The 24,901-nt window shown below is 43.7% G+C and overlaps 1 protein-coding gene across 1 annotated transcript in view; it reads left to right on the top strand.

Annotated features, from left to right (window-relative positions):
• MRPS28 (mitochondrial ribosomal protein S28) overlaps positions 1-24,901 on the top strand; it is a 220,672-nt gene that overhangs the window by 46,924 nt on the left and 148,847 nt on the right. The window contains exon 3 of the mRNA XM_030189682.1: positions 6,300-6,481. Within this exon, the coding sequence (XP_030045542.1) occupies positions 6,300-6,481 (182 nt within the window). The remainder of the gene's footprint in view (positions 1-6,299; positions 6,482-24,901) is intronic.

Raw genomic sequence — 24,901 nt, 5'->3', positions numbered from 1 at the left:
CGTTCTTTCTACAGTGTATTAAGCTTAAATAGCACTTAACAGCTACGTAGTACACATGTTCCTGCAAAAAAAATGGTCGCGGCGTCTCAACGCGGACTTAAACTTTAAATAGACACACAGCTGATCGAAAGCTCTTGATACATATTTTTTACTTTTTTAGAGAGCCTCTTCCCTGAGGAAGTTTTGTTGAAACCTGGCCACGTCGACAGAGGTTCTCCTGTTGCTAAAAGCTGCTGCCATTTTTAAAAAACATAAGTGTTGCTGTTTCATTATTCACGTTTTGGAAAAAACAAAACATTTCTTTGAAAAATGCTTGACACTGGAAATGTTTGCTTCAAAAAAATGATGAAGGGTGATCCTATGATGATTTGCGCCACAACCATTTTCTTACTAGACTAAGGAACGCTGAGTTCTTATGGTGTGAGCAGCATTAATATCTGATGATCCCCTGTACTAAGCTTGAGAAAAGATATATAAGACTAATTTAATGGCACTTCTAGCAATATTTTGAATTAAAGTATCATTGTTTGGGACATTATATGAGTGATATTAGATTTCAAGTCCCCACATATATATTATATGGTTTAATAATTGGAAAATTCCTGTAACCATGCAGGCATTTCCAGGTGTGTAGTTGTAAACATGTATATTTTATAAAATAAATATTAAAATTGTCTTCCTGTGAGCACACTGCCAACAGTCATTCAGAAAAGTCATAGAACTAATCATCCAGCAAGAACATTATTTTAATGAAAGACCATCAGCAGAGAACTTTGGTTGCTCAATGTAAAAGTGTTCTCAAATATCATTCATCAGTCCATACAATGTCCATAATAATTTTTTTAAAATCTTCTTGTATGAAATCTACTTGTAGGGTTCTGAGAAAATACTTCACTATAATCAGTATCTCTCCAATTTTGACCCGATTGTATTTCAGAGAAAACCATGCATCAAGGAAAAACAATTATACCTCAAATTATAATCAATAAATCCAAGTTTTCTACTCATCACTGGTCATTCACTTTCTCTACTGAATATAAAAATGGCAGAGTAAGTATGTCCGATCAGTGATAATCAAATCAGAGTCAACCACTCAGATTCATTATTCAGCCCATTCAGAGCTTATGATTGGAAAGTATGAATCCAGTATTGTTCATGATAATTAAGCTGAAAATCCTGATTACCCCCTTGAAGTTGTGCTGGTATATGATACTGTAATTCTTCAAGACACATCAAGGATTGAATGATGTGCTTCCATCTAGTGGTGTATCAGTTTAGTAGACAAGTCAGTTGTTCTTAAACATTTCTAATGTTCATTTACATTTACACCAACTTTGGAAAAGGTGTAAATGTATACATCTGCATGTTTATGGTGGCTAGTTCTGGGTGCCTGTTTTGTAAAGGTATGTAGGAGAGTATTGGGCTCATTTTCGAAAGAGAAGGGCATCCATCTTTTGACATAAATCAGAAGATGGACGTCCTTCTCCCAGGGACGTCCAAATCGGTATAATCAAAACCCGATTTTGGATGTCCCCAACTACAGTCTGTCGCAAGGACGTCCAAATTTCAAGGGGCCGTGTCAGAGGCATAGTGAAGGCGGGACTTGGGCATGCCTAGCACTTGGACGTCTTTAACCCATAATTGAAAAAAACAAGGACGTCCCTGACGAGCACTTGGACGTTTTCACCCAGATGTGTTTTTATTACGAATAAGGCACAAAAAGGTGCCCGAAATGACCAGATGACCACCGGAGAGAATCAGGGATGACCTCCCCGTTACTCCCCCAGTGGTCACTAACCCCCTCCCACCCTCAAAAAAAAACATCTTAAAAAATATGTCGTGCCAGCCTCAGATTTATCTTTATTTAGATTTTGCTCACACCTTTTGCAGTAGTAGCTCAAGGCGAGTTACATTCAGGTACACTAGATATTTCTCTGTCCCAGGAGGGCTCACAATCTAAGTTCTCACCTGAGGCAATGGAAGTTAAGTGACTTGCCCAAGATCACAAGGAGCAGCAGCGGGATTTGAACCGGCCACCTTTGGATTGCAAGACTGGTTTGCAAGACTGGTTTTTCTAACCACTAGGCCACTCCTCCACTGTCATACTCAGGTCCATGACAGCGCATGCAGGTCCCTGGAGCAGTTTTAGTGGGTACTGCAGTTCACTTCAGACAGGCAGACCCAGGCCCATACCCCCCCCCCCTACCTGTTACATTTGTGGAGGAAACAGCGAGCTCTCCAAAACCCACCACAAACCCACTGTACCCATATATAGGTGACCCCCTTCACCCGTAAGGGCTATGGTAGTGGTAGTTTTTTTTTTTTTTTTTTTTTGGGGGGGGGGGGGGGTTGTAGGGCTCAGCACACAAGATAAGGGCGCTATGTTCCTGGGAGCATTTTATGAAGTCCACTGCAGTGCCCCCTAGGGTGCCCGGTTGGTGTCCTGGCATGTCAGGGGGACCAGTGCACTACAAATGCTGGCTCCTCCCACGCCCAAATGGCTTGCATTAGGATGTTTTTGACATTGATGTCTTTGATTTTGAAAATCGCCGAAAGTCAGAAATGTCCATGTCTAGGGACGTCCAAATTTAAGGATTTGGATGTCTCTGACGGTATTTTCAAAACGAAAGATGGATATCCATCTTTTTTCAAAAATACGGGTTTCCCCACCCCTGGATTTTGCCGTTTTACAAGGATGTCCAAATCGCAACTTGTACGTTTCTTTCGAAAATTCCCCTCCATATTGCTGGACTTCTTACATAGGATGTTATAAAGTCAGGCCCATAAAGCATAAAAACCTTGGTAATAAAGATGGGGGGGGGGGGGGGTAAGATGGCATCTGGTAGATGAATGTACTAAGCAGAAACTCCATATCATTTTTATCTTTCATTCTTTGTAATAGAGGAAAACCCTTTGTTTTAGTTTTCTAAGTCCCCCGCTGCATTTTACCTTCATTATTTGCAGGTCACAGTGAGTTTGTTAGCATGTCTTTTGAACAGTTCCTCACTGGTAGGTTAGGAGAGAAAGCCTCATTGCACTTTAAGGGTAAGATTTCACTCAGCCCTGAAGATAGGATGTTGCTGACAAAGCCCAACCTGGCAGAGGGCCAAGCAGTGGTACTGCAAGGAAGCTGAGTGTTTCAGTCTTCAGGGAGGTGTACTTGTGGTGGCTCTGAAGCAGGATGGGGCCGCCGCTGGGAGCATACTGAGTGAGTGTCAGCTCTCGTATCTGGCAAGATTGGGCAATGCCACAATGAGGGATCCGGGAATGAGAGGAGTCTTAGGCCTGGAATAGGACAGCTCTTTGGGACAAAAGGGAACTTGTCATCACAGGGTATTTTCATCAGGAAGTGATTTGCCCTAAACAACAAAGATCTTTTTCTTGAGTGATTATAACATAAGTGCTGCTGTGTAACTTTATGGCGTGTTCCCTAGTCTTTGTGTTTTTTTAAGGAGTAAACAGTCAATTCACGTTCAGTGGAGGAGTAGCCTAGTGGTTAGTGCAGTGGACTTTGATCCTGGGGAACTGAGTTGGATTCCCACTGCAGCTCCATGTGACTCTGGGCAAGTCACTTAACCCTCCATTGCCCCTGGTACAAAATAAGTTTCTGAATATATGTAAACCGCTTTGAATGTAGTTGCAAAAACCTCAGAAAGGCGGTATATCAAGTCCCATTTCCCTTTCCCTTATCTGTTCTACTCTGTCTGTGATTTTATAGACCTTTATCGTGTCTTCTGTCAGCCTTCTCCAAGCTAAAGAGCCCTAAACTCATTAGCTTTTCTCCATATGAGAGTCCTGTGATCCCCTTAATTCACTCTGATTGCACTTCTCTGTACCTTTTCCAGTTCCACTATATCTTTTTGGAGATGTGGGAACCAGAATTGCACACATTACTCAAGTTGCAGTCTTGCTATGGAGTGATACAGAAGCAATATGATATTCTTTGATTTATTCTCTATTTCTTTCATAATAATTCTTAACATTTTGTTTGCTTTTTTGCCTGCCGTTGCACACAGAGCAGAACATTTTAACATCATTGTCCTCAATGATCCCAAAATCCTTTTCCATGGTGGTAATTCTTAGTTTGGAACCTAGCATTATATAGCTATAATTTGGGTTATTCTTCCAAATCTGCATCACTTTGCATTTGCCACATTAAATTTCATTTGCAATTTGGATGCCAAGTCTTCTAGCCTCCTGAGGTCTTTTTGCAAATTGACAGTCCATATGCAATTTCACAGCTTTGAATAGTTTTGTGAGAATTTGTTTAAATTGATTGTCATTTTTAAAATCCTGGGAAATATGCTTCTCATCCTATCTCACTCTGTTCAATCGCATGCGCATTGCATTCAAGGGTTCATTTGTTACTGAAATTCCCTGTAGTTTGTGAATTTTGCTTGCTATTATGGGTGATCATACATTAAAGAGTAGTGTCCATCAGCTTGGAACCATCCAGAATGGAAGTTAGAACTAGGATATGTGACCTTTTAATATGAAACACATGGAGGGGCATAATCGAAGGGGACGCCCAAGTTTTACTGAGGCCGTCCTCGCAAAATGTCCCGGTGGAGGGGTGGGGAAACCAGTATTACCGAAACAAGATGGACATCCATATTTCGTTTCGCTAATATTGTCGGGGATGCCCAAATCTTGACATTTAGGTCGTCCTTAGAGATGGTCATCCCTAGACTTGGTTGTTTCTCATTTCCGGCGATAATGGAAACTAAGGACGCCCATCTCAGAAACGACCAAATGCAAGCCCTTTGGTCGTGGGAGGAGCCAGCATTCGTAGTGCACTGGTCCCCCTGACATGCCAGGACACCAACCGTGCACCCTAGGGGGCACTGCAGTGGACTTCAAAAATTGCTCCCAGGAACATAGCTCCCTTACCTTGTGTGCTGAGCCTCTCAAACCCCTCCCCAAACCCACTTCCCACCACTGTACACCACTACCATAGCCCTTACAGGTGAAGGGGGGCACCTAGATGTGGGTACAGTGGGTTTGTGGTGGGTTTTGGAGGGCTCACATTTACCACCACAAGTGTAACAGGTAGAGGGGGTGGGCCTGGGTCCGCCTGCTTGAAGTGCACTGCACCCACTAAAACTGCTCCAGGGACCTGCATACTGCTGTGATGGACCTGAGTATGACATTTGAGGCTGGCACAAAACATTTTTAAAGAGTTTTTTAAGTTTGGGAGGGGGTTAGTGACCACTGGGGTAGTAAGGGGAGGTGATCCCCGACTCTCCGGTGGTCATCTGGTCAGTTCATACACCTTTTTGTGGCTTGGTCGTAAGAAAAACAGGACCAGGTAAAGTAATCCAAATGCTTGTCAGGGACACCCTTTTTTTTCCATTTTGGGTCGAGGACGTCCATGTGTTAGGCACGCCCAAGTCCCGCCTCCGACACGCCCTCATGAACTTTGGTCATCCCCGCGACGGAAAGCAGTTGGGGATGCCCAAAATAGGCTTTCGATTATGCCAATTTGGGTGACCCTGTGTGAAGGACGCCCATCTTCCGATTTGTGTCGAAAGATGGGCAAGGACGCCCATCTTCCGATTTGTGTCGAAAGATGGGCGTCCTCTTTCGAAAATAAGCATGATAGTTATTTTCTTTTTGATGTAATTCAATATTTGATTTTTGGTGGTTGTTGTAAATATTATGGCATAATATATCTTTTGTTATTGTGTGGTCAGTTGCTGCATTTGTAATTATTAAGATATTCTTATGTTTTTGCTGATTTGCATTTGATTATATTATTTTGGATGTTTTGATGGAGGTTATATATATGCTAATTTAATTTTGTGTTTTTCATATACATTGGTTTTAATACTTTGGCTTTGTTTTTTTTATTAAACTATATGGTGTTTTTTTAGGCATACGCAGAATATAAATGCTATTTTATATTAATTTAAATGTTAAAAGTATGTCTGCTGACCCAAACATAGGTGTTTTCACTGTCCCTAGAGGCTCACAATCTCTAAGTTTTGTACTTGGGATAATGGAGGGTTGAGTTACTTGCCCAGGGTCACAAGGAGCTGCAATAAGAACAGAGTCCAGTTCCCTGGGTTCTCAGCCCACTGCGCTAATTATTAGGCCACTCCATATGCAGTACAGAACAAACATATAGGTAGATTTTGATATGACCATTCCACTTACACTTCCTTCCCTGTCTGCTTTCATTTGTCTGGTTGTGGGTTTATGCATTCTGCTTTATCCATGATTATAATTCATCCAGTAGGTATTGTGTGCACCATTTCTTTTTATTAATCCAATCTTTTTGTCCAATATATTTATTTTAGGGGCCTGCAAAGCATACAGAATCTTTTGCCTATCTTTTGAGACGGTCTCCTTTAATTCAGATGGGACCTGCCAAAGATAAAATAGTTATTGGCAAAATCATCCGTGTTTTGGAAGATGACATCTATATAGACTTCGGAGGCAAGTTTCATTGTGTATGCAAAAAGCCAGAATTGGATGCAGAGTAAGTAGGGGTTTTATTAGAAAATGTATAATACACTGAATTCCTTCTGTCTTTTTTTATGTAATAATTGATTTGATTCCATACTTATGTACCACCCCTCCCCATTGAGCCACAGAGTGGTTAACTACAATAAATAACATTTGTAAATGCAAGCAATAAATAACACCTTAAATAACATTCAATTAAAATTTTGAAAATAAGGGCCCTGTTTACTAAGGCACATTAGGATATTGTAGGCGCGTACATGGTAAACGCACGTTAAAAACACTAACGCACTTATAACGAGGCTTAGTAAACAGGACTCCAAATCCCTCAGTCCAAAAATAACAGAATTACTTGAAAAGTGCTTGAAAGAACTATGTCTTACAGGGCTTCCTATCTGTATTTTTTAATCTTTCTGATGTTCCTACTCCTATCAACTGAAGGTACTTTACAATAAAAAAAGAGCATTACCTAAAACAATTAAAGCCATTAAACATTTTTTTAAATTAAGAATATAAAAAGTTAAACCCATAAAAATAACATAGACATTAATAATAAAAATCACTAACTGGACATATAATACTGTTTATATAATCAGGTTTAATGCTCTGTAAAGCTTGCATAAACCTTTACCAATTGACGGCCCCTTTTACTAAGCCACGTAGGCACCTACACTCGCCAAATTGGAGTTACCACGTAGGCACCTACGCACGCCAAATTGGAGTTACCACGTGGCCCTTGCGGTAATTTAAATTTTGGCACACGTCCGCTATGCACATCTGGAAAATATTTTTTATTTTCTGGTGTGCGTAGTGGATGCGCTCAGGTCATTACCGCCCAAATTCTTTACCACTAGGTCTATGGCTTGGCAGTAAGGTCTCAGACCCAAAATGGACATGCGGTAATTTTGATTTTGCTGCACGTCCATTTTTGGCAAAAAAAAAAAAGAAAGACTTTTTACAGGTGCGCTGAAAAATAATTCTGTGCGCGGCAAAAAACCCGTGCCTACACTACCGCAGGCCATTTTTCAGTGTGCATTTGTAAAAGGACCCCTGAATATGGTGAGGTAGGCCATTTCATCACCTCAGGGCTATACTTCAAAAATGTTGGGTTCGTAGTTCTCACCAGATGAACCACTATTCTCCCAAGAAAGTCCAATAAACTCTTCTAGGATTACTGCAATGAATGACTAAACTGGCCAAAAGCAGAAAGAGATACAGACAAAATAGATTCTTTAATAAAGATAGAGGACAACCATCTTCTTTTTAATATTTTCTGGGAGAAGTCTGTTTCTTCTTCTTCTTGAGTATTTGAGTTTATGTATGTCGACGTGTAACTGGATCTCTCCAACACGTTTATGTGCTCCTTATGTGAACTTTGACAGTACAATAGCTTGGTGGTAGTGAGATAAAATCTAGAAAAGCCAAGAGGACCTAGGGGGCCAAATGCATATATAACAGCTACACTCATTAATGACCATTTTGATTATTACAAAACTTTGTGTTTGGACATGGGAAGAGAGAAATGTTTGAAGTTAACAATTAGGGGATTTAAAAACTTATTCTTTGAGATTGCAATTAAATCTTAACCACATCTCTATAATAAATACATTCTTCTAGACTCTTGTTAGCCATGTATTTTTTGTCTTGACTAGATTGTAAGCTCTGTAGAACAAGGATTGTCTTTTGTGTACTTGTACAGCTCTGCATGCATTTAGTAGTATATTAGAAGTGAAAAGTAGATAAGTGGTAGGGAATCTTGAATGCTTATTTAAGAGTCTGGAGTACAAATGAGGAAAGACAACAAATACCCTGTTGGATAAAGAGTGATAACCTAGAAGTGGTCAAAATCTGGTTGGCAGTTTGGGTATATCATTGACTGTGTGAACAGGTATAACTGGCCAGGATGGATGGGCTGTTAAGTTTTATTTTCTGTCATCCTTTACCATGTTGCAGTGTTGAAGCAACCTCATCAGCAGCTGAATTTGTTATTATTTTATAAATAACTAACAGTCATGATTGAAAGAAATGCATGATCTCAAGTATATTTTAAATAGAATTAGTAAATAAAAATAACAGAAAACACCTTTATTGGTGAGGATAGGGAACATCTGTTTTGTAGACAGAAACCCGCCATTAAGTATGCGAGAAGCGGGGATCTCGGTATTACTAAAACCGGGACGTGATCCCACGGCTTGTGGATCGTATAGGCCGATTTCTCTGCTTAACATTGATGTTAAGATTTTAGCAAAAGTTATAGCAGAAAGGCTGAAACAGATCCTCCCAGATCTCATACATGAAGACCAGTCAGGATTTATAGCCCATAGACAAGTGAGTGACAACATCAGGCGCACATTAAACATCATTTGGGGGACACAGAGAAGGGAGGATTCCTTAGCGCTACTCACGGTCGATGCTGAGAAAGCGTTTGACAGGGTGGAATGGGAGTATCTATGGGATGTTATGCTTGAGATGGGTTTTGGCAGTCTATTTGTAGGATAGGTGAAGGGCCTCTACACAACACCGGTGGCTCGGATCAAGGTGAATGGAGGCTGGTCAGGCCAGTTTAGTATCCAGAGGGGAACAAGACAGGGATGCCCCTTGTCTCCCTTACTATTCGCGATTTCTATAGAGCCATTAGCACAATGAATAAGAATGCTTAGGGATGTTAAAGGGGTCCGGATGTGTGGGAGGGACCACAAAATGGCATTATTTGCCGATGATATTCTATTCTATGTAGGACATCTGTTGCTGACTTTGCCCATAATAATGAGGGAACTAAAATCATTCGGAGTTTTGTCAGGTTTTAAGGTAAACCTAGACAAATCAGAAATAATGGGGATTATGACATCAGACCAAGAGTTGGAACAGTTGGGGAGGAATTTTGTGTTTCGGGTGGTAGATGAGAGTTTTCAGTATCTGGGCATATGCATTCCACGAGATCTTAATAGCTTATATACGCTGAACTATGTCCCACTTCTCCGAGCCATACGAAAGGACTTAAGCAGGTGGAAGTTAGGCTGGCTCTCTTGGTGGGGAAGGATAGCTGCGATAAAGATGAATGTACTATCCAGGCTATTGTTCTTGTTTCAGACCCTACCTATCCCGGTCCCTAAGGGTGAACTGGGGAAGATACAAGCAGAAATAGGAAGATTTGTCTGGGGAGGGAATCAGGCACGACTGTCCCGAAAGATTTTATGGAGGGCGGTGGACCAAGGAGGAAGGGGCATGCCAAATATCCTTTGGTACTATTGGGCGGCTCAACTGAAACAGATAGGGATGTGGAGTAAAGTGGACCTATCACCGATAACTCAACTCGAACAAATATTTGTCCAGTGGGGGAAGTTAGATGCTTTTCTATGGAGCTCTATACCTGAAGTAAACTATAGGAAGCTGTCTTTGAATCCATTTGTATCTCAACTGTTGCAGCTTTGGGGGTCCCTTAAGAAAAGGCTACAGGGAGATCAGCATAGATCCACATATGCATGGATAACTCAAGAACCCGGATTTCCAGGAGGGGGGGGGGAAAGTCGGGTGTTTCTTACATGGTTTCATAAGGGCCTGATTCGATTTAGGGAGCTCTTGGAGAATGGTGCAATCAGAAGTTTTGAGGAACTCAGCAAAGCATATGATTTACCAGAGTCAGACATGTATGCATACTTACAGGTGAAGGATTATATTATGAAAGAGAAAGGCTTGAAGGAGGGCCCAGCCGTCACTGAGAAGTTTGAAAACCTGTGGGGGGATATTGATCTGAAAGGTAAAGGGATTTCAAAGCTTTATGAATTCATTAGGGGACGGGATTTTGTAAAATTACCCTTTATGAAGGCCTGGGAAAGAGATCTCAGTACTGAGCTCACTGAAGCTGAATGGAGTGGAATCTGCCTGGAGGTTAAAAAAGCCTCCATTTGTGTTCTCATTAAAGAGAATGCATGCAAGATACTAAGCAGATGGTACTATACGCCGGATAAAATAAAAGCAATGTACCCGAGTGCGACAGATACCTGTTGGAGATGTGAGAAGGAGAAGGGAACTTACTTTCACATATGGTGGGATTGTCCGGTATTACAGGGGTTTTGGGAAGAGGTAACTAGCCTTCTGACAAAGGCGGAGGGCGCCTTGGTGCCTTGCGATCCTAAGTGGTGTTTGCTGGGATGGGGAAACAGAAGGGGAAAGAAATGGCAGTGTTGAATTAAGCATATGGGTCTGGCAGCAACGAAAACAACTGTGGCTTTGAAGTGGAAACAAACAAGGGGCCCCATGGGAAAGGACTGGGTTGAGAAGCTTAAAACGGTGGTTGCCATGGAAAAGATGACAGATAAGCGTAGAGGGCGATTTAATTCCTCTGCTGAAGAATGGAAGCATATAGAGGTTATCATGGCTGAAATCCAAGGGAAATAGGCGGGTTAAATCAAACCATAACGGAGGAAGGAGAAGGGGGGAGGGAGGATGGCGGGATAAGTGGAAGGGAGGGGATATGAGGGGGGGGGGGGGGGAATGATTTATGAAACTTGTCTACTTAAATGTACTTTTGAATGTTGTGGGAGCTTATTACTCCAGAATGCTGTTAACATGGTTGTTAAATAAAATTTATAAATTGAAAAAAAAAAAATAACAGAAAACACAATTTGCATAATATGCACAAGTGTCATAATTTTTACACCTTCTTTATTTTTCAGTGTTGAAAAAATAGCATCAGAAGGTGGCTTTCCTATCCATGATGTTTGAAATAAATGCATTTGAAGTATAAGTGGAACATTTTTTTCATTTTATCCAATGTAATTTTACTACAAAGTGTGGTTAGAACTTCAAGGGCCCCTTTTACTAAGCGGCAGTAAGCCCAACGCGAGCTTACCACTCGCTAAACAGGAAGTACTGTTGTGCTACCGCAGCATATCCGGCACTACAAAAATATATTTGTAGAGCCGGAGTGGAGTGTACCCGGTGGTAATCGGGCAGTTTCATGTGCTGCCCGGTTACTGCCAGCTTTGAGCAGGAACCCTTACCACCACCTCAATGAGTGGCGGTAAGGGCTCCCTCCCCAAAATGGCCGTGCCCATTTCCTGCATGAAAGAGAGACTTCTCTTTTACCCGCTGTAGTAAAAGGGGGGGCCTCGGCGTGCATGAAAAACACGTGCCAGCGCAGGCCCCCTTTTGCTGCAGCTTGGTAAAAGGTGCCCCAAATGACAAGAACTTCCAAAACGTAAGTGTGAATTCTCTGTACTGATATCATGCAACTTGGAGGTTTACTTTATCTTCCTGTGTCTGTTTACCCAGCTGTAGTTAGGTATCAATAACATTATTTCAATAAATAAGAATTCAGACAGTCCACGAGGTAAAAAACAAACAAAAAAAAACTGTAGCTAGACATACCAGAAAGGCTTCTTTTTTCCACAACCAGAGCTCAAATCAGAATATTAATGGAGCAATCATAACTGGAAACAATTTGGTGTATCAAAAACCATATGTTTGCCCCACATAATCATAGCCCCAAAAGCAACTAATCATTTAAAAATTGTTTTTATATGATTTTTCAAAGATACAGATAAAATCTCTCTTTGAAGACAGGGATGAGCGTCAAAGCTTGAGTACTTCTATTGTTTTCCAACAAAGTTCATAGACAGCAAACAGAAAACCACCCCCTCTGCCACCCTCATTTCATAGCACCTGATATAGTTGTGTTTCAGTGTCTAACCACCCCTGCTTTGAGGCTTATGATGCTTCTTAAGGTTGAGGCTAGTGTTTATTCATTTATATTCTGCTTATGTCTAAGCAGAGATAGAGAAACATACATTTCAGTAAAGTTAATACATCATGTTCATAAAGGCTTACACATTGCATTATTTTCTAGGGGACACGGCAAAATTACTGTCCAGCAAATGACAATTTAACATTGAACTTGTACAGTCATTAGGCAGATGTAATCCTTGCACCAGTCAATCAAAATGAATAAACTTAAAACAAAAACTTCATAGTAAGGAATCCCTCAGTCTCTACATTTAAGCTTTTGGACTCAGAAGTTTGGAGGGTATAAATCCATCTTTGCTGTCTAAAAATAAGGAGCTGATCCAAATAGCCATCTCTCTAGGTGGCTTGAACCTGGTCTACAACAAATTATTTCAGATCTTCAAAAGGAGGAGCATGTTGAACAAAATGAGCCACCATGGGAGCTTCGTCACTGTGGGCAACTGGAACTCTTAAGTTTCATCAACTGAGTTTTTGCTTGACATTTAGTACATTTGCCTTTGGGGCTCATTTTCAAGACACTTAGACTTGCAAAGTTCCATAGCTTACAATGTAACTTTGTACATCTAAGTGCTTTGCAAATACGCCTCCACGTCAGTTATCTGAATTTGTTGGAGAGGTGTAAGTAATTGGGTTTTACTGACAGGGTTCTGGATTGGGTTAATTCCTTTCTGCTAGGATCTCGTATGCTACAAAAAAAAGAGACTACTTTTTAGAACTTTGTACCCTAAATTGTGAAATGCTTTATGGCTTCACTGTTTTACTCCTCTTCCAACATTTTTCTGTATCCATTGCAGGGCTGTAGCCACCCACCCGGTTTGGGCTTAGGCCCACCCAGCAGCGGTGCACCCTTGCCAATGCTTGAACTAGCTAGGCTCCCACATCTGCCTTTCTCTGTGGAGCTGCTCGCGTTCAAAGGGTCGCCGGCAGCATGTAAGAACCGCTGCTGGCTGACCAGGAAGCCTTCCCTCTGTGCCCCATATAAGAGGCTTGGGGAGGCTAAGCCTCCCCAGCCCAACCGTGACCTTCCCCTGACTGCTGCCCCCCCAAATGCAGGGTTGCCTGGTGCAGCAGCGCTGCAGCCAGGCAGCTGTCAGACTGTCCCTCCACTCCTTCCTGCCCTCAGCTCCCCGATCGACAGCCCTCCTCTCTGTTCCTGTCCCACCTTCTGTGATGATGCATTTCCTGTTTCCACAAGGGCGAGACACTGTGTGTGTGAAGGGGGGAAGCTGTGTTGTCCTCTTCACTGCCGTCACTGCGCCTGAAAGTAAAAGGGTTAAACGTGGGGGGGGGGGGGAACTGAGAGGAGGGCTGTTGGGGAGCTGAGGGAGGGCAGGGAGAATCGCTGGACATGGATCGGAGGGGAGGGCAGGGGGAGAGAAGAAATTGCTGGACGTGGAGGGGAGGGCAGGGGAGAAAAGAGATTGCTGGACATGGAGAGGAGGGGGAGGGCAGGGGAGAAATCGCTGGACATGGAGAGGAGGGGAGGGCAGGGAGAAAAGAGATCGCTGGACATGGATGGAGGGGAGGGAAGAGAGGAGAAATGTTGGACAAGGATGGAGGGAAGGAAAGACAAAGGAAGGAGATGTACATGGATGGGAGGGGAAGGGAGAGAGGAGAAATGCTGGACATGGATGGAGTGGAGGGCAGGGAAGAGAGGAGAAATGTTGGACAAGGATGGCGGGAAGGAAAGACAAAGGAAGTAGATGCACATGGAGGGGAGTGAGGAGAAATGCTAGATATGGATGGAGGGGGAACTGCTGAATTTAAGGGCTTGTTCAGAACACTTTGAGGGCAGATACTGAAACTCGAGGAAGGATAGGGACAGGGCTACAGATGGTAGACAGGACGCATAAGGACACACAGGAGGATGGTGGACATGGTGAGTGAAAAAATATCAAATGGAAAGAAGACACTGCATAAAACAGAAAACACTGGGACCAAAGCGAATTGAAAAACTAAATGATCAGACAACAAAGATAGAAAAAAGTATTTTATTCAGAATTTATTAATTGGAATATGTCAGCTTTTGGAAATGTGCATCTGTGATATTTTGCATGTAAGTTTCAATTTTTCTAGTATTGCTGCATGCTGAGTCTGACTTCTTGAGGTAACTTTCCAGTTCAGTATTCTATTTATTTATTTTATTGTTACATTTGTATCCCACATTTTCCCACCTATTTGCAGGCTCAATGTGACTTACATAGTACCGTAAAGGTGTTCGCCTAGTCCGGTAGATAAACAATTATGGTGATGTTGTGGTCGGATACAGGTACATGTGTTTTGGGTACAGTGGGGATCGAAGGGAAGAAGGCTATATAGTGTCCATTACGAGATTTGGTTTGGTTGTGTTGCAGAATGTAGGCATTTATGTTGGGTCGGTGGGGTATGCCTTTTTGAACAGGTTGGTTTTTAGTGATTTCCTGAAGTTTAGGTGATTGTAGGTTGTTTTCACAGTTTTTGGCAGTCCATTCCATAGTTGTGTACTTATATAAGAGAAGCTGGATTCATAGGTTGTTTTGTATTTAAGTCCTTTGCAGTTTGGGTAGTGGAGGTTTAGGTATGTGCGAGATGATCCAGTTGTGTTCCTGTTAGGTAGGTCAATGAGGTTTGTCATATATCCTGGGGCTTTGCGGTGGATAATTTTGTGGACCAGGGTGCAGATTTTGAAGGAGATGCGCTCTTTGATTGGAAGCCAGTGTAGTTTTTCTCACAGGGTTTTGGCACTTTCGAATCAAGTTTTGCCAAATATCAGCCTGGCTGCTGTGTTTTGAGCGGTCTGGAGTTTCTTTGTGAGTTGTTCTTTACATCTCGCATAGATTCCATTGCAGTAGTCTGCATGGCTTAGTATTTTCATTTTTTTTTGTTACATTTGTACCCCGCGCTTTCCCACTCATGGCAGGCTCAATGCAGCTTACATATTGTATACAGGTACTTATTTGTACCTGGGGCAATGGAGGGTTAAGTGACTTGCCCAGAGTCACAAGGAGCTGCCTGTGCCTGAAGTGGGAATCGAACTCAGTTCCTCAGTTCCCCAGGACCAAAGTCCACCACCCTAACCACTAGGCCACTCCTCCACACCATTGATTGTATTAGGTTACGAAAGGAGTGACATGGGGAATAGGAGAGCTAGTGGGTGAACGAAGGAGATGGAAATTTGATAGGTATCTGAGAAGTAAAAGGAAGGAAAGAGGTTAGAAAAGAGTGAAATCTGAGCGGACAGAGAGCAGGAAAGAACTGAAGTGAAAAGATCAATATATCAGAGGCAAGTGTAGTGAGGGAATGGAACCAGAGTGGAGAAAAGACAAATGAACAGCAGCTGCTTGAAGAAGAATTAACAGAAAAACAGGACAGTGGAAAAGAGAAATTGGAACCTACATGATGGAAAAATAAAATGACCAGACAACAAAGGTAGACAAGGCATTTTATTTTGAATTTATTAACTGAAATATGTTGGCTTGATGTGATTTTATTACGTTCAGTAGAAAAAGAAATACATTTCTGTTTTTATTTCTCCACTATTACACAGTACATGGCGAGGTTCCGAGTTCAGATTTTGTCTACATATTTTTATTTCTAATTTGTGATCCCTTGTTCTGTATTTGGTGAGGGTCTGTCAGTATGATTTTAATGGTAGGTGGGACGGTTGGAGGGGAGGCAGTGAAGAGAGGGAATTGGGGGAGGGGGCTTCTTTACTTTCTATCCTGGGCCCTAGCATGTCTAACACTAGTCCTGAACTTTGCTCCTTCTTCTAAGCTTGACATATGGTGGTAATATCCTTGAGGCACCGATAACTAAGCATTCATGGGGTGGCCAGTATCGGTGACTCAAGGAGTTGCTGCTGCTGCCTGCCAAGCTTGGTAAAAGGGAGTTCTTCAGCTGACAAAGCTTGAGAAACATTAGAGGCCATTGGTGTAATGCATGATTCTAAAAACATTAAGGAAAGGATAATGGATGATACTAGGAAGTAGAAGTCATGATGGATTATTATGAAGCAGTCTTTGGGAAGAGAAATGTTTTTAGCCTCTTCCTGAAGTTGAGGTAGCTGTTTTCTCTTCTGTTGGGAATAGGTAGAGAGTTCCATATTCTGACTCCAAGAACAGGGAATAGAGAGCTGAAAATCTTCCAATTTCAAATAGTCTTTTTGAGCAGTGATGTTGTTGTTTTAGTCTGTTAGACTGGAACAGGCATAGACAAACATAATCAATTTCTTTGGGTCACCAGAGAGTTAGACTGGGAGAGAGGTCTAGATATGGAATACTTAGATTTCAGCAGGTACTTTGAATGGATCCACAAAGGCAGCTTATAAATATATATCTGTCCAAAACTCTGCTGCGCGTCTTATATTCCGCCAGAGTCGCTATACTCACGTTAGCCCTTTCCTCAAGTCGCTTCTCTGGCTCCCTATCCGCTTCCACATGCGGTTCAAACTTCTCCTTTTGACCTACAAGTGCATCCACTCCGCAGCTCCTCAGTACCTTTCCGCTCTCATCTCTCCCTACACTCCTCCCCATGATCTCCGTTCGCTGGGTAAATGTCTCCTGTCGTCCCCCTTCTCCCCCACTGCTAACTCCCGGCTCCGTTCCTTCTATCTCGCTGCTCCCTATGCCTGGAATAGACTCCCTGAGCCAGTAAGTCAGGCTCAGTCTCTGGCTGTCTTCAAGTCTAGGCTTAAAGCCCACCTCTCTGCTACTGCTTTCGACTCCTAACCATGATTCTCTTATTCAACACCCTCACTTATCACACCTACCACTGCAATTTCCCCACCCCTAGCTGTCTGTTCGTCTGTCCAATTTAGATTGTAAGCTCTGTTGAGCAGGGACTGTCTTTTCATGGTAATTTGTACAGCGCTGCGTAAGTCTAGTAGCGCTATAGAAATGTTTAATAGTAGTAGTAGTAATATGGGTCCTGAAGCAACTGTCTAGTTTAGAAACTGGTTGATTGAGAAGTAACAAAGAATAGTGGCAAATGGAGTTCACTCTGAGAATAAGGGTGTGCCACAGGGATTGGTCATTGGTCTGATACTTTTAACCATTTTTGTAAGTACTATTGGAGAAGTGCTGTCAGGAGATGTTTACTTTTTTGTGGATGATACCAAACCTGTAACAGGGTAGACACCTTAGAAGTTATGGTTAACATGAAGTGGGATTAATAAAGCTTGAGGAATTGTCTAGAATTTGGCAACTAAGATTTAATGCTAAAAAGTGCAGGATCATGCATTTGGCCTGTGAAAACCCAAAGGGAGTGGTACAGTATAGGGAGAAAAAAAAACTTCTATGCATAAAAGAAGATCCAGATCTAGGGGTGATTGTATATAATGATATTAGAGTGGCCAACTAGGTAGAAAAGGTGATGGCAAAAGGATACTTGGGTACATAGGGAGAGGAATGGCCAACAGGAAAAAGGAGGTAAGTTATACAGAAGCATCCATTTGTAGTACAGTATGTAGTTCTGGAGACCACACAGTCAAAGGGATATAAACAGGATGGAGTCAGTCAATTGGAGATCTCCATTTAGTTGCTATGAGGATGTGCGGTAGAAGCCTATTTTATAATGATACCTGGGTGCCCAGGTACCATTATAGAATGCTAACATAACGTTTGTGCCCATAGTTATACCAACCATATATCTGGCATAGGTGTGGGTGCCTAAATGTGGCAAGAACGTGCATAACTTACATCAGTATAATTTGTTCACATAATTGGGAGCCCTGCCCATGCTCTGGCTACTCTTCCCTTGCAATTATGCTCTATGTAAGTTAGACACGCTATTCCAGAATAGCACTTATTGGCACCCTGCTGGTACTTTAACAGGTAAGTATATATTTACGTATGTAAGTGCTAGTATTTTTTAGAAATTTACACATGCAAGGGCTTTGTAAATGAAGGCACCTAGACTATGGAATTGTCATATTGTCATATGCACTGGTTGATGTGTCCTCAGATGACCCAGGAAGAGACTCCATTTCAGCAGGAACCAGATGAATCCATGTAGTATCTTTGTTCAGGTTCACTAGTGATTCATGTTTACTCTTACTGTTACATTCACAGAGAAGTGCAAAACAATGAAGTAACCAGGGGCTTATCAAAACAAACAGGAGTTCTCCCACATGTAGGACTCTGTTGAATGTTCTGCCTTCCTTGCAGTTCAAAGAGTGAGAGAGAGAGAGTAGTCTAATGGTTAGTGCAGGGGCCTGAGAACCATGGGAACCAGGTTCAAATCATTCTGCATCTCCTTGTGACTCTAGGTGAGTCATTCAACTCTTCATCCCCCCCCCCCCCCCCAAGAAAAAAAGTACTAGACTCTTTAACATTTTAAATCGAATCTACCAATAGGGCTGATGTAGAATGTTTTTTATGGGCTGTTTCTGCCACTGTTAGCGCTCTGAGTATCTTCTTGGTTAAGGTTGTATGTGGGCCACCTTCCATCCTTGCATATACACATCCCCATAGCTACAGTGGGGGAAATAAGTATTTGATCCCTTGCTGATTTTGTAAGTTTGCCCACTGACAAAGACATGAGCAGCCCATAATTGAAGGGTAGGTTATTGGTAACAGTGAGAGATAGCACATCACAAATTAAATCCGGAAAATCACATTGTGGAAAGTATATGAATTTATTTGCATTCTGCAGAGGGAAATAAGTATTTGATCCCCCACCAACCAGTAAGAGATCTGGCCCCTACAGACCAGGTAGATGCTCCAAATCAACTCGTTACCTGCATGACAGACAGCTGTCGGCAATGGTCACCTGTATGAAAGACACCTGTCCACAGACTCAGTGAATCAGTCAGACTCTAACCTCTACAAAATGGCCAAGAGCAAGGAGCTGTCTAAGGATGTCAGGGACAAGATCATACACCTGCACAAGGCTGGAATGGGCTACAAAACCATCAGTAAGACGCTGGGCGAGAAGGAGACAACTGTTGGTGCCATAGTAAGAAAATGGAAGAAGTACAAAATGACTGTCAATCGACAAAGATCTGGGGCTCCACGCAAAATCTCACCTCGTGGGGTATCCTTGATCATGAGGAAGGTTAGAAATCAGCCTACAACTACAAGGGGGGAACTTGTCAATGATCTCAAGGCAGCTGGGACCACTGTCACCACGAAAACCATTGGTAACACATTACGACATAACGGATTGCAATCCTGCAGTGCCCGCAAGGTCCCCCTGCTCCGGAAGGCACATGTGACGGCCCGTCTGAAGTTTGCCAGTGAACACCTGGATGATGCCGAGAGTGATTGGGAGAAGGTGCTGTGGTCAGATGAGACAAAAATTGAGCTCTTTGGCATGAACTCAACTCGCCGTGTTTGGAGGAAGAGAAATGCTGCCTATGACCCAAAGAACACCGTCCCCACTGTCAAGCATGGAGGTGGAAATGTTATGTTTTGGGGGTGTTTCTCTGCTAAGGGCACAGGACTACTTCACCGCATCAATGGGAGAATGGATGGGGCCATGTACCGTACAATTCTGAGTGACAACCTCCTTCCCTCCGCCAGGGCCTTAAAAATGGGTCGTGGCTGGGTCTTCCAGCACGACAATGACCCAAAACATACAGCCAAGGCAACAAAGGAGTGGCTCAGGAAGAAGCACATTAGGGTCATGGAGTGGCCGAGCCAGTCACCAGACCTTAATCCCATTGAAAACTTATGGAGGGAGCTGAAGCTGCGAGTTGCCAAGCGACAGCCCAGAACTCTTAATGATTTAGAGATGATCTGCAAAGAGGAGTGGACCAAAATTCCTCCTGACATGTGTGCAAACCTCATCATCAACTACAGAAGACGTCTGACCGCTGTGCTTGCCAACAAGGGTTTTGCCACCAAGTATTAGGTCTTGTTTGCCAGAGGGATTAAATACTTATTTCCCTCTGCAGAATGCAAATAAATTCATATACTTTCCACAATGTGATTTTCCGGATTTAATTTGTGATGTGCTATCTCTCACTGTTACCAATAACCTACCCTTCAATTATGGGCTGCTCATGTCTTTGTCAGTGGGCAAACTTACAAAATCAGCAAGGGATCAAATACTTATTTCCCCCACTGTATCTCTCTCAGCCTCCCCCAACACACACACACATCCCCATAGCTTTCTCTCAGTCACCACCCCCAAAGCTGCACCATTCTGAACACATGGGTGGTGTTCCCTCCGTCTACTGATGGAGGTAGAGAAGAAGCTAGTTTTTTCTATTGAACCCACCGGTATATCCTGCTGGTGCTCAGTTGAAAGACCCAATATTTTTCTCTACCTTTAGCAGATGGTAGGTTGTTCGGACTAGTGCTCCTGGTCCCTGGCTTTGCTTACCGCTCTGCTGGCTAAGGCACACATCGAGGTTGAGCCTAATGGCCATTCTCAGGTTACCCAGACCGGACCTGGTTGAACGCGGAACATAGCTCTGCTGCCCCCAGTCGCACTTTTAGGGTCCACAGGGGAGGTGTTTGGCTTGGTTCCTATCCTTCCGCCCCTCATTGCATGTACATCCTGTTTGGGTGTTTTTCCCCTGGGATTCCCTGCAGCTCCCAGGCATTGTATAAAAAAAAAAATTGTGTCTGCTTGCCTGGCTTAGTTTTATTGCCTATATTGTGGAATAAAGCTAATTGAGTTTTAAAAGCAAACCCCCCTCCCCCCCAAAAAAAATGTGGACACTCGAAGTGTGTAGGGGGACAGAGGAGATGCCAGAGCCTCAGGCCTAGGCTGGCCTGTCAGGTAGGTTTCCATGCGCCAGCCAAGTGGCCTGGCATGCCTGCCAGCAAGCACTGCTCTGCTTGCAAGAGCAAGCAGCTGAGTATAGCTGCCTGCTCTCTCTGCCCCTCCTGCGATGGTCCATTTCTGACTTTGGAAGCAGCCCCGGGGAGTGGGTCAGTTGGGCTGTCAGAGTTGTTGTCTCTCCTTCCAGCACTAAAACAGTGGGACGTCCAGTCTCTGACCACGGTGGCCATGTTTGAAACTTTATTTTTTTTTCTTCCTGCTGCAGGTTCAGCACTGAAACTACAGCAGGAGAGCTCTCTGCACCCATCGGAGCTTGGTAGGGTGGGAGGCTTTCTGTCCCACCCACCCAGGGTCTGCCTGAGGGGGAGGTCCCGATGGGGCCCCCCCAGCTCTTTTAGGCTCCAGAGGTTAACCCTAATGGATAAGCAAGACCTGGAGGCAGAGGCTAGTCCCTTGGCCTACGAGGGGATCTAGGGGCTGGCTGGGGCCCCACTCCAGGGCCCAAGTGCTGCAGTGGGGACTTCCAATACTTCAAGTGGCTCCGTATTGACACCAAAGGATCAGGAGGGTCTCTCGGACACCCAGTCCCAATCAGATTCTACTACTACTTCTTATCATTTCTATAGCATAGATTCTGAGGAGGATTCTCTCCCAGTAGAGGAGTGGCCTAGTGGTTAGGGTGCTGGACTTTGGTCCTGGGGAACTGAGGAACTGAGTTCGATTCCTGGCACAGGCAGCTCCTTGTGACTCTGGGCAAGTCACTTAACCCTCCATTGACTGCCGCATTGAGCCTACCATGAGTGGGAAAGCGCGGGGTACAAATGTAACAAAAAATAAAAAAGTAGAGGAGGGAGCATTCCCAATCATTCAATAGGAGCTTTCTTGTTTCATTGACAAGGTCATGGAAGCTCTGGGGATACTCAGGGCTCCCACAGAAGGGGATCCCCTGTTGGAAGGCCTTTTGGGGCCCCCCAAAGTATTTTTCTCTCCACAAGGCCCTCATTTTCATGGTGCTGGTGGAATGGGAATCACCTGATGGGGTTCTCAAGGGGGCAAGAGCCATGGAGCATTTGTATGCTTTTCCTCCTGAGGATGTGGAGAGGTACTGAAGGTGGACGCACTGGTCATGGCCTGTAACAAGACCGCTGTCCCTGAGCAGGGCGGCTCGGCTCTCCATGAGCTTTGTGAGAAGCTAGTGGAGCAGCAGATTTATCTCACCTTTTCCTTTGGAGCATCTGGTGTTCAGGGCACTACTTGTGGCAGCCATTTACCCAGGGCTGTGCTTCATTGGCTGCAACAATTGTCAGAGTCTCTGGATGTTTCTCGTCTGGAGTCTGCTGTGGAACTCCTGGCAGATGTCCTTTGTGACTTGGTCCATCTTTCCTCCTGGTCAGTGGCAACCTCTGTGGTAGGGTGGCTCTGGCTGTTGCTCCATCATTGGGTCATGGATGCTGCCTCAAAGAAGCTTCTCAGTCAGCTGCCCTTTATGGGGGGGGAAGGTGCACTTGCTGTTCAAGGAGGACCTCTCCATCTCCCTGAGCTTAGGCAGAAAGGCTTCCAGAGGTCCTCGGCTGCTAGGGACCACTCGGAACCCTTGGCTTCGGGTTAGGCTAGAACTTTGGCAGTCGCTGTCCTCCTCTTTGCCATGCATTGTCAAACAGCTAGCTGCCCTTGTGGGGAGCAGAATGGGAGTGATTCCTGCGAGGGTGGGGAAGAGGGGAATGAACACATTGAGGGGTTTTTCTGGTGCAGGGAGAGTGGGGGAAAGAACAGCAGAGGGATTTTGCTCTAGTGGGGGAAGAGAGCCGTTGAGGGGGTTTACTGAGAGAGGAGGCAACTTAGAAAATATACGATACCTTAATTTGTCTACTTACTGGTTCATGAAAACCTCAACTCAAAAGCAGACACTATGTTCACATAAGTATACAGTATGTTTTTTGTTTTGATGGGGGAAACAGTCTCGATAGTCACCGGGATATACTGCTCAATAGAAGCTTAAAACACGTGGAGATCTCCCGTCTTTGACTCAGATCATCGCTGACCAAAAAACCCCCCTCATGCCTAGTTTTGTGTTTGCATTAACATCATTGATAAGTGAATGCTCAGTTGTTGAATATTATGTTTGCCTACCTCATCATATCTGCTACTTAGTAAAGGGTGGATATCCCTATCACATAATAGAAGAAAAATTACTATAAAAATTATTATAAATGTTAATGCAAGCGCAGAACTAGGCAGGAGGGGGTTTTATTGCTCGGTGATGATCTGAGTCACAGACGGGATCGCCACGTGTTAAGCTGCTATTGAGCAGCATATCCCAGTTACTAACTATTGAGATCATTTCCCCCATCAAAACAACACATTGTATACTTATGTGAACGTAGTGTCTTCTTTCAAATTGAGGTTTTCATGAAGAGGGGAGGCAACAGCACACTGAAGGTGTTTGCTGTGTGTGTGTGTGTGTGTGTGGGGGGGTTGTTTTTCCCAAGGGGGAGAAAACGGGCAGAGGGGAGGGAGCAAGGTCTTGAGATAGAGAACTGGGGGTCCTGCTAGGAATTAGACTGAATTGGAGGGAGGTGTTCCATGAGTTCACTTTTTTCTCTGAAGACATATTTCCTGTTCCTCCTGAGTTTAATGCCTTTGAGCCAACTATCATGACTACTTGCTGTTGAACGTCAGTCCTCTGAGAAGTATGCTTTCTTTTTGTGCATTGTTCTCCTTTAAGATATTGGATTGCCTTTGTTGCACTAGTGTAACTTGAGGTGAATTTCTGGGTGGGCCCACATGTGTCCTCCCTGGCCTCTCCCCCACCCATCAAGTTTAAAAGTACTTTGGTTGCACTGTTCCTCTAAGCTAGCTCAGCTTAGAGGAACAGTGCAACCAAAGTACTTTTAAACTTGAGGGGTGGGGGAGAGGCCAGGGAGGACACATGTGGGCCCACCCAGAAATTCACCTCAAGTTACACTAGTGCAACAAAGGCAATCCAATATCTTAAAGGAGAACAATGCACAAATGCATTGCTGTCAGTGGGGTGCGGCACGTCAATATTGTGTTTTCAGTCGCTAGAGACAGGCAGGTTCCCTGGAGTCCTGCAGAACTTGCCTGTCCCTCACTATTGAAAATGTGATAGTGAACCAGCATCCCCACTGGCAGGACAACAGGTGGAGGACTCTTACTCATCTTGGCGGGAAACAGTTCTTGGCAAGCCACAACAGCTGAAGATGTCATTCACCAGACCCCCCCCCCCCCCCCCCTCCAGCCATGTGGACTATGGGGACGGTGGCGTGTTTCCATCTGCCAACACCAGCACCCTGCACATACTCAGTTCATATGTATGAACTGAACATGCATGGGGGTTGCAGGCATCGACAAGTGGAAGCATGCCGCTGACTTCCCCGGTGTTGACAAAACCCAGGACATCTTCAGCTGGCAGGATTTGCAGATCCACACCATCTACACTGAGGATCTGTGCTTCCACTAAGTGTGCCTGAACCCAAAGGGGGTGGGCTCTAGCACACCTTGGTCTACTCATGGTTGCATCATTGCTGTGTTGTATCTATTCCCTCACTTGCTCTTCTCTAGGGTAGGAAACGACCACAGTGGGAATGATCAAATAGATGAACCGAGTGATTCAACACTGAATGTCCTTTTATTATAAAACAGTACATTTGGTTCAGATGGTTAATACCACACAAATTTCAGATGGTAAGTGACATACAGACATGACAAGGGCCATGTTTTTTCTCAATTTTTCACACTGAGGTTCTGGAAGGAGATGTTTATCGAGCCATTGACTCTCTGGCTGAGTTTTTTTCCTGTTTTGTTTCACATCGCAAGGAAATCACACTTTTTTTGTGGATTCCTGATGAAGGCAATAACGCCAAAACATGACCCAGGTCAAGTCTGTATGTCTTACCATCTAAACATAGTGTGCTGTTTTATAATAAAGGACATTCAGTGTTGAATCACCTGGTTCATCTGT

The sequence above is a fragment of the Microcaecilia unicolor genome, chromosome 1 (genome assembly GCF_901765095.1).
Source record: "Microcaecilia unicolor chromosome 1, aMicUni1.1, whole genome shotgun sequence".
Classification (NCBI taxonomy): domain Eukaryota; kingdom Metazoa; phylum Chordata; class Amphibia; order Gymnophiona; family Siphonopidae; genus Microcaecilia; species Microcaecilia unicolor.
This window is presented reverse-complemented; position numbering and strand designations above follow the sequence as displayed.